Source organism: Echinops telfairi, unplaced genomic scaffold, assembly GCF_000313985.2.
Source record: "Echinops telfairi isolate 266 unplaced genomic scaffold, ASM31398v2 ScPeMD7_5868;HRSCAF=6743_0, whole genome shotgun sequence".
In the NCBI taxonomy this organism is placed as follows: Eukaryota; Metazoa; Chordata; class Mammalia; order Afrosoricida; family Tenrecidae; genus Echinops; species Echinops telfairi.
In genome coordinates this window covers 7,638,897-7,649,717 of record NW_022109767.1, presented here as the reverse complement: position 1 = coordinate 7,649,717, position 10,821 = coordinate 7,638,897, and the positions used below count along the sequence as shown (strand labels likewise).

The 10,821-nt window shown below is 42.1% G+C and overlaps 1 protein-coding gene across 1 annotated transcript in view; it reads left to right on the top strand.

The window, feature by feature from the left end:
• The window catches only part of CDKAL1 (CDK5 regulatory subunit associated protein 1 like 1), a 768,993-nt gene that overhangs the window by 228,761 nt on the left and 529,411 nt on the right, over positions 1-10,821 (top strand). Inside the window, exon 6 of the mRNA XM_045295775.1 lies at positions 7,182-7,230. Coding sequence (XP_045151710.1) covers positions 7,182-7,230 — 49 coding nt within the window. The remainder of the gene's footprint in view (positions 1-7,181; positions 7,231-10,821) is intronic.

Here is a 10,821-nt window from a genome sequence, read left to right as displayed (position 1 = left end):
AAATAATAATTTATAAATTATCAAGGGCTCATGAGGGAGGGGGGACTGGGGAGGGAGGGGGAAAGTGAGGAGCTGATGCCAGGGACTTAGGTGGTGAGCAAATACTTTGAAAATGAGAAGAGCAATGAGTGTACAAATGTGCTTTACAAAATTGATGTATATATGGATTGTGATAAGAGTTGCATGAGCCCCTAATATAGAACAATTGAAAAAAAAAGGAGATGATCATTTTAGAAAACATTCAGAAATGAATAAGAAACTGAGTCAACAAAGAAGGAGTAGACATTTCTTATTTTATGTTAAGTGGCGAATGTCTAGTTAGTTGATCTTGCAGTTTACTTGATCCCTGATGGTGTAGCGGGCAGTGCATTGGGCTTCTATTTGTACACTGAGCCTGTTGGAAGCACCTGCAGGAGAGAGATGAGGCTTTCGGCTCCTGTACAGAGTTCCAGTCTCGGCAACCCACGGGGTCAGGTCTCCTCTGTCCTGTGGGCTTCTCTGTGGGCATGAACTTGATGGCGGTGAGTTTGTTTGACTTGCTCGGAGTTGTCTGAGTCAGGAAGGACTCCTGGTGACCCCGGGTATAAAAGGAAAGATCCTCAGCTGGCTGTGTGTCAGCTTCATGATGGTTCGTTTGCTTCGCTTCGTTGTTGTGGCCACTGTACATTCTCGATGCCTTCTCACCTTGGGGACTCAACTTCCTGCTCAATACTGGACAGTAATGTGTTGTGGTCCATACAGTTTCCATTGGCTACTCTCACAGTTACATAATCTCCTGTCAAACTGAGCGAAGGGACAGTCCGGACTGTCAGTTATGTCATGGCCACTGAGACCTCTCTGTGGGCATGGCCTTCTCCTGCCTTCCAGACAGGATCGTGGGAACTCCTGTCTTACTCCCTGGAGGCGGGACACACACACTCTCTACTACACCTTCCTATTGACAAGCCGCATATAGCCACCCTGATGACAGAGCCCCAGAGCTGCATCTACCACCACTGAATCCACAAGACTTTTCACCCACCAGCCTGTGATCTTCCTGCATTCAACATGATTGCACGTACTGTGTGAGTCTGAAGAGGGATTCATGGGCTAATATCGGACTTATGGGCAGATATTGAACTTGTGGACTTGATGTGGACTAGCCTTGGATGTTTTATTGATGCATAATTACGTCTTGATATAAAGTTCTCTCCTACACACATATGAGTGTCTCTGGACTTGTTTCTCTAGTCTACCCGGCCTAACATAGCTAAATCCAGTGACACACATATATGGGTAAGCTTTATATCAAGAAGTAATTGTGTATCAGGAAAATGTCCTGGCCCAGTCCAACTCAAGTCCAGATGTCTGATGTCTGATAGTAGTCCACAGCAAGTCCCTCTTCAGACTCACGAAGCCACGTGCAATGCTGCAGAATGCAGAAACACCACCAGCCAGTGTGCAAAGTCCCGTGGCTCCAACGGCAGTGGATATGTCTCCAGGGCTCCCACCGGTCTCATTGTGGCTCGTCAACATGAATGTAAAGGCAAGAGGGGAGGGTGGGTTCCCAGGGCCTTCCTTATGAGGAGAAGGTCCTGGCCGCAAGGCGTCACCCTCGGGCGCTGACCTGATTGACAAGGTAGACTCCACCCTTACGTTTTCATATCAGTCGACAGGAAACTACGTGACGACCACAGCTAGTTTTCACACGGCGATTTCCAGGCCTTTCTTTCTAGCCCATCTGGGTCTGGAAGTGCTACTGTGACCTGCTCGCCCAGGACGACTGCTGGGATTTGAACCATCAGTGGTGTGGTTGTGAGTGTCATAGCAACACTCAAGCCCCCACAGTATGACCAACGGACAGACTGGTGGTGAGGATCTTATTTAAAGATCTTAAGATGCATTTTCACTTTCAGGTGGATTTGTATGGTATATCTGCTGTGGCCTAATCCTTAAGAATCAAACCAGTGGCTTTTGCATCTTCTGATGCATGCGATAATTTATACTTAATTATCAGAAGGCAGTGATATATAAGAGGGCTTAAAACAGTGGTTCTCAACCTGTGGGTCGCGACCCCTTGGGGTGGTGGTGGTGTCAAATGGCTCTTTCACAAGGGTCGCCTGATTCATAACGATAGCAAAATTATAGGTATGAAGTAGCAGCGAAAATAATTTTATGGTTGAAGGGTCATCACAACATGAGGAACTGTATGAAAGGGTCACGGCATTAGGAAGGTTGAGAACCCCTATCTTAAAAGAAGCAGACCCTCAGAGCTCACATATACCAACGGTGGTGCTAGGGCTGAGTGTCCAAGTGAATCCTAGGGACGGCCACTCTCATCCAGTCAAACCACCCAGCGGAGGTTTGTGGATCCCAAGTCCTGTTGTTGAATGCCGGCTCCCAAGTGTGGACTCAGACCCACCTGCTTCTCTTCCCATCGCCAGAGCCGAATCTGGCCAGGGTAAACCATCTGTTCAACCAATGTGTTAGTGAGAAAGCGGATTCGGGGCTGCAGGTGGCAGAGCAGGCCACCTTCCGGCTATCTGTGGTACTGTGCTTGGGATGCTGAATGACGCCTCTCAGGATGCTGTGCCCTTACCATCGCATCTTGTGTCTTATCCTTGTGCGCATGCGGCTCCTGACTTCGCTTTGCCTCCACGCTGCTGTGTGCTTCCCGGGCTCGTCTCCCACTGCTGCACCCGGGCCCAGTGCGCGGACTGCTGGAATGCTGACTCAGCGCAGCACTCTGCGCTCAACCCTCCACAGTTTGTTTCTTTAATACGCAATACATCTTTTATTTTGAAACCAGCAAAACAGTTGTGTATGTGTGTGCACAAACATATAAACACACTGAAAGTTTTCATTTTAACAATTACATTCCTGGAGAAAAGTTGCAGGAATATACAAAGAATTCCTATCTACTTTTACACTCAGATTTCTCAAATGTTACTATTTTAACATATTTTTTTATCATAATTTCTCTACACACACACACACACTTTTTCCCCTGATCAATATGAAAGTCAGTTGCAAACATGTTGCCCAGTTATTTATGCTTGACAAAAACAAGCATATTATCATAAACTACAGTATAAAATTACCATAATACAGTACTATAAAAAATACGGGTTTGGGTTTTTTGGGGTCTTTTTTGGCTCCCAGCTCTTGCCAGTTGTCCTGATAATGTCCTTTTTAGGAAAACCAAAACCCCAAATCAGAATTCACATTGAATTGTCATGTATCTTGAGCCTGTGGCCATCCAGTGTATTCCTACGCCAAGCAACCCTCTGTGGGGTTTCCAGTCTGTCAATGTCTCCCTCAGTGCCCCGATTGGGGTTGAAGTGCTGATCTTGGCAGTCAGTGGTCAGACGCTTTTCCGATTCACACCACCAGGAATGCTGCCTCGATTTGGTGTTGATGGTCTTCCCTTGTCTGTAGAGCATTTTACCACACCAAACTGTTTTTGTTTTAAAGTAATAACTGTTTATTGAGGTAAAATCCACTTAGCATACAATTTATACATTAAAGGTCTGTAATTGAATCGTTTTCGATATGTTTACAGAGTTGTATATCACCACCACAATTGGTTTTAGAACCATTCCATTTCTCCCCAAACAAAGCTAATGCCCATCGGAACTCACTCCCATTTGTTGCACAATTGTATCTTAGGTAATCACTAGTCTACTTTCTGTTTGTCTAGACTTTTTCATTCTGGACATCTGATATAGACGCAGTTATGCTGTGGCCTTTTGTGTCTGGCTTCTTTCACTCAGCATCATGTTCTTAAGGTTCATCTAGGTTAGAGCATACAACAGCACTTTGTTTTTAATGGCTGAATAATATTCCATTTTTCATTCTAATAATATTCCAATATTCATTTTGTTTTTCTATACATCAGTTGGTGGCACTTGGGTTGTTTCTACCCTTTTCCTGTTATGAATAATGCTGTGCTGAACATACGTGTACAAGTTATTCCATAGACATGTGATTTTCTGTTGCTTGGGTTTATACCTAGGAGTGGGAATTGCTGTGTAATATGGTAATTCTATGTTAACTGTTAGAGGGTCTCCTGGACTACTGTCCAAAGCATCTGTATCATTTTACAATACCTTACTCCCTGCAGTGAATGAGGGTCCCAGTTTCTCCACAACCTTACTGACACTTGTTATTATTGGGGCTCTTGATGGTATTTACCTGAGTGAGTGTGAAGTCGTGTCTCACTGTGGTTTTGATTCATTTCTTCTAGGTGGCTAGTGATGTTGAGCATGGTTTATATGCTTATCGACCATTTGTATATCTTCTTTGGAAAATGTCCATTCTCCTTTGGCCATTTTTAATTAGGCCATGTCTTTACTACTAAGTTGTAGCAGCTTATTACATGGTCTAGATTCAGTTCCCTTATCAAATATTTAACTTATAAAAGCCTCTCTTTTGGTATACTCTTTTTTCCTTTCTTGATGGTGTTCTTTGAATCACAAAAGTTATTAATTTTTATGATGTTCAATTTATTTATTTGCTCAACCTATTCTTAAGCAGCATCTTATCCACAATGCCATGCCCTTCTAGTCAGTGTTCCTCAAACTGTGTGATAACTGCCCCTGGAGGGAGCTAGAACTGTGGAGCAAGAGACTGCAAAAGCAGATACCTACACTTTATCCGGGATTGTGGGTTGTTACAAATGTTTTTAATTTTCAGAGGGGCGCTAAGTAATTTTTTTTTCCCTGAAAAGGAGGCAGCAGGCAAATAAGTTTGGGACCTATGTGTAGTCTGTCCTTTGCTTTAGAAACAAAACCTTCAGTCCTGTTTTTCTGCCTTTGAAACCATCCTGATGTATATCCGATGTTCAATTAATGAGGGATGATGGAATGGAGAAACCTTTGCTCAGTGAATCCATCGCTTTGCCTCCTCCATTAGAAATGCCGGGCTCGGAGAAAAGCGACAGCTATTCAGGGGCCACTTTTATCATTCATGGCACAGCAATTTCCCTACCACTGGCCATCACGCTCTCTCTCAGTCTTTGTCACGGGTATCTTAAACCTTGTGCTCCACTCTCGTTTCAAATTCTGCCTTTTCCCATGTACAGAGGACATTGCTCCCTGATTCACGGACAGTGTTGTGGCTACCAGATGGGCGTTTGCTTAGCCCTCTGCCTGACTGACAAGAGCACTAGCCTTTCTCCCCATGCTTTTCTCTGTGGAAGGAAAAGACCTTACCTGCCTCCCTCCCTGCCTTGCTTCTGTACCTGTTTTATGGTATTTTATTGTGTCAGTCCAGGTAGACTAGAGAAACAAATTCATGGACACACTCATGTGTATAAGAAAGAGGTTTATATGTAAGAGCAAGTAAATATTGAGAAAACATCCCAGCCCAGTCCAGATCAAGTCCATATCTGATACCAATCTATAAAGCCCTCTTCTGACTCACAAAACACATGCAATGACACTGGAATGCAGGATGATCACTGGCCAGTGAGTGGAAAGTCTTGTGGATCCAGTGGCGTTGTAAGCATCTCAGTGCTGACATGGGTCTCCACGTGGCTTCTCCAGCACCCAGGGTTCCATCAGGGTAGACCCATGTGGCTTCTCCTCAGGGATGTCTTGCAGGAAGTGAGCACTCTGGTTGTACTTCTTCCAAGACAGATTTGTTTGTCCTTTTGGCAGTCCATGGTACTTTCGATATCCTTTGCCAGCACCATAATTCAAGTACATCTATTCTTGTTCAGTCTTTCCTATTCAGTGGCCAACTGTCACAAACATATTGGGCAATTGTAAATACTATGACTTGGGTCAGGTGCTCTTTAGTCTTCAAAGTAGCATCCTGGCTCTTCAATACTTTCGAGAGGTCACGTGCAGCCGATGCCAGGTGCCCTTTAATCTCTTGACTGCTGCTTCCATGAACAATGATTGTGGATGATCCAAGCAAGACAAAACCCTTGACTACTTCAATCTCTTCTCTCTTTATCATAAAGCTCCCTGTTGCTCCGGTTGTTAGGATATTGGTATTTTTTCATTGAATTGACTAGAAAATGCCCTGGAATTTGCCTCTTAGGACTGATTGCATCTTAGCAATGGGAACAGAGGAAGGAGGATGTTGTAGGGTACCTGAACTTTTTTTTTTCTATATTTTTATTTTGTTTGAAAATTTTCAGTGAGCCTGTATTCTTTCTCTAGTTATCCAATAATGCTTTCAGACTTCCCAGAGAAGTAATATTCTTTTGACCTATCCCCTGACTTCTCTCTCACCAGCTTCTCGGACAATCCTCTTTGCTTTCTGAGTTTTACTTCCAGACTCTAGTCACTCGTATCAGTCCGCTTAGTGGGCTCCTCGTAGTCATTCATTCGTATCCCCGAGAGCCACCTTTGGTTCCTTGGGAAGTATTTCCAGACCTTTCTATCTGATTTTATTACCTTTTCTCTGTGTTTCTAGATTTGGCACTGTGAGAAATCTTCCTTCATCACTGGTCTCCAGGGCAGGAGCTGTGTTATTTGATTTTGTACCCCATGGAACTAAGCATAGTACTCAGCACATGGTAGAAATTCATTAAAACAGATCCGAATACTAAAATAGAACATAGAATTGGGGGTAGATTTCCTTAATACCAGCGTGTCCTTTTGTGTTGGTTGTTATTTTAATCTGTTTTTTCCCCTTGATGTTTTCTTTTTCCTTGTTTCAATTAAACTCAAGTTTATATCTTGTGTTTATGTTGATAGGCTACCTAGTACAGAAGCAGGCAATCTCTTTACATGCAATTTGACTTCTTCAATTATCATTGAAAGAAAGAAGAATGATAATTTCCTTCTTAATTGTAACACAAAGAGTGAATGTAAGCTTTTTAATTTAGAATGCCTAAATACATTAATTTTTGACAACCTTCATTCATACACTTTAAATAAATACATACATAAATAAGTAAGCCCACTGACAAGCACTTGATTGTGGCTCATAGAGACCCCGTTGGAGAGTAGAGCTGCACAATAGGGTTTCCAGGACTGTAAATCTTTATGGGAGCAGATGCCCACATAGATCCCCAGGGAGTGCCTGGTCGATGCCAACCGCCAACAGTTGGTTAGCAGAGAGTGCTTTAACCATTGTGCCACCACGGCCCCTCCTAAAAAACGTATACCATTGAATCAAGTATAATAATTAGCAAATGGATTTTTCTTCTCTGTTTTCATTGTTTAATAGTTTATTTCCTATTTTAGGTTCAACAGATAGATCGTGTGGTAGAAGTTGTCGAGGAAACCATTAAAGGTAATTATTGCAAAGGAGATAAGCAAGTGCTTGTATTTCTCTGAAACTTCAGAGAAACATGATGAAGCGGAAGATGTTTTTTTGCCAACTGTGCAATCTGAAATTGATCAGACAGGCTACCAAATGCATTGCTACCTCTTGGTGATTGGAAACAAAGTGGTTGGAAAACATCTCACGATACTTGCCTTTTTACCATCTTAAAGTGTACAATCTGGAAAGATGAATGAGGGCCACCCGGTGCAATTACTGCTGCTGTTCATTTCATGAAAATCACCGGAAGCACCACCCACCCTATCGTTCCCTGCTGCTACCGGTCCTCGGCGGTACTGATAAACTTCTGTCTGCGTGCAATTGCCTACCCTATATGTTTCATAGTTTAATCTGCTGTATGCCATCATTTATTTCCTTCATCACTCATTTGCTGACGAATACTTGGGTTGTTTCTATTGTCTGGTTATTATAAATGATTTTACAATAAAAAATAAGTATACTTGTCATAGTTGTTTTAAAATTTTTTGTTGTTTAAAATGGATTTTATTGGAATCTCAGATTAGGAAATCAAAATTTCATCAATTTTAGGAAGTATCTTAATTTTCCCATTTTCAGATAAAGTGACTAGTTGCAATTTCAAAGAAAGAATTTTTTAAGGCTGTACTCAATTTTAAAACTATTTCCAGGTGCATTTTTATAGTTCCTTAGGAAAGTGAATTATATTTTGGTTATTCTGATAGTCATTCCTCTATGACACCTGTTTTTACTGACGTTGCTGAGAAAGAGCCTATCTGGGTTATTGTGGTTGACTTTTAAAAGTTGGTGGGGTTTTGTTTGTTTGTTTGTTTGTTTGTAGTGGGTTATTGTTTGAACTGTTAACTGCAAAATTGTTAGTTTGAACCAACAGCCACTCCATGGGAGCGGATGAGGCTGTTGGTTTCCCATGAAGATGTACAGCCTTGGAAACCAGCAGAGGCAGTTCTGCTCCGCCCATAGGGTCGCTGTGAGTCAGAACTGACTTGATGGCAGTGAGTTTGTTATGATTTGAGTTCCTTATGCTAGAAGAAAATCAGTAATGTGATGTTGAAATGTTAAATGTAACAAACTGAGGTTCTTGCATGAAATGGGAACTTTGTTATGCAGTAGAAAACACGACAAATAGACCAGTGCCAATGATGTTTTGAACTCCGGTTTTCTGCCCCCCTGTAGGGCTGCGTACTTTTGCGCATTCTTCTGCCCTGCTCTATGGAGTTGCTGCGAGCTGCTCTTGACTCGATGGAACTGAGTTTTGGTTTGGAGACGTAGAAGGGCTTGATGGTCACAGATACTTCTCTGTCATTCTTAAGTCCTTTCCAACATCCATTTGAAGGTCCGATTGGCTGTTTCTAAGCAGTCCGTCTACCATCCATCAACATAGACTTAGCAGTGGACATTAAAAGGTGCACGGAAAAATGGAATGAAAGGATGATGAGTATTTTCGCAAACTTCTTGAAGCCCTGTCATATACGCATTCATACACATGTAGAAACATCTAGCCACACATACATTTTCCATTAGTGCCTGACATATACCCTCTCCCCTAATTGTTTTATTTTATTTTCCTTGAATACTCAACTGGAAGGCAAGGAGTCTCATGAATGTAATCTGTACAGGTCAGCCTCCAAGGGTATCAGTCAGGGGTGGGCAAACGTTTGAGAAGGAAGAGCCAATCCTGTTCCTCACTACTATTGTATTTACTCGAGTGTAAGTGCACCCAAATATCAGCCGAGGCACCTACTTTTACCACAAAAACGGCATTAAAAATGTGCTGGAAAACGTGGCTGAAACATGAGTATATACAGTATTGAAATTTTATTTTTGAAAGCAATAAATATATTTTTGCAAACAAATGAAATCACGTTTATCAGAATAATATCTCAAATTTTTAAAATTTTACTTCAAAGTCACACATACTTCGGAGTCATGTGAATGTATGTACTTCATAGTCACCTGTATGTACATCCGAGCCTCATGTATGTACTGCAGAGACACATGTACATACTTCATAATCACATGTACGTACTTCAGAGCCTTGTGTATGGAAGTTAGAGACACATGTACCTACTTCAGAGACATGTGCGTATTTCAGAGCCACGTGTACGTACATCAGAGACACATGCATGTACTTCACAGTCACATGTATGTACTTCAGAGCCTCTTGTATGTACTTCAGAGACACATGTATGTACTTCAGAGACATATGTACGTACTTCACAGTCACATGTATGCAATCAGAGCCACATGTACGTACTTCAGAGCCACGTGTATGTATATCAGAGACACGTATGTACTTCATAGTCACATGTATGTACTTCAGAGACACATGTTCGTACTTCATAGTCACATGTACATACATCAGAGCCTCTTGTATGTACTTCAGAGACATGTACGTACTTCAGAGGCATATGTCTGTACTTCAGAGACACATGTACGTAATCATAGTCACATGTATGTACATCAGAGCCTCATGAACGTACTTCAGAGACACATGTACGTACTTCAGATACACACGTATGTACTTCAGAGCCACATGTATATACTTCAGAGCGACATGTATATACTTCAGAGCGACATATACATATATCTGAGCCTCGTGTATGTACTTCAGAGCCACATGAATGTACTTCAGAGTCACATGTACATACATCAGAGCCTCGTGTGTACTTCAAAGACACATGTGTATACTTCAGAGACACATATACGTACATCAAAGCCTCATCTATGTACTTCGAGGCATATGTTCGTACTTTAGTCCCATGTACGTACTTCAGAGCCACACATATGTACATCAGATCCTCGTTTATGTACTTCAGAGTCACATGTACCTACATCAGAGCCTCATGTATGTACTTCAGAGTCACATGTACGTACTTCAGAGATACATATATGTACACCAGAGCCTCGTGCATGTACTTCAGAGCCACATGTACGTATATCAGAGCCTCATTTATGTACTTCAGAGACACATGTATGTATTTCAGGGACATGTTCGTGCTTTAGTTACATACATGTACTTCAGAGTCACATGTAAGTACTTCAGAGCCACACAAACGTACATCAGACCCTCATGTATGTACTTTAGAGTCACATGTACGTACTTTAGTCACATGCACATACTTTAGAGTCCCATGTACATACTTCAGAGCCACACAAACGTACACCAGAGTCCCATGTACGTACTTCAGAGACACACAAACGTACATCAGAGTCCCATGTACGTACTTCAGAGACACATATACGTACACCAGAGCCTCATGTATGTACTTCAGAGTCACATGTACGTACATCAGAGCCTTATCTATGTACTTCAGAGCCACATGTACGTACACCAGACCCTCGTGTATGTACTTCAGAGCCGTGTGTACGTACTTTAGTCACATGCATGTACCTCAGAGTCTCATGTGCGTACTTCAGAGCCTCATGCATGTACTTTAGAGCCTCATATATGTACATCAGAGCCACATAAATGTACATCAGAGCCTCATGTATGTACTTCAGAGACATGTGTTCGTACTTCAGAGACACCTGTACGTACTTCAGAACCTCATATATGTACATCAG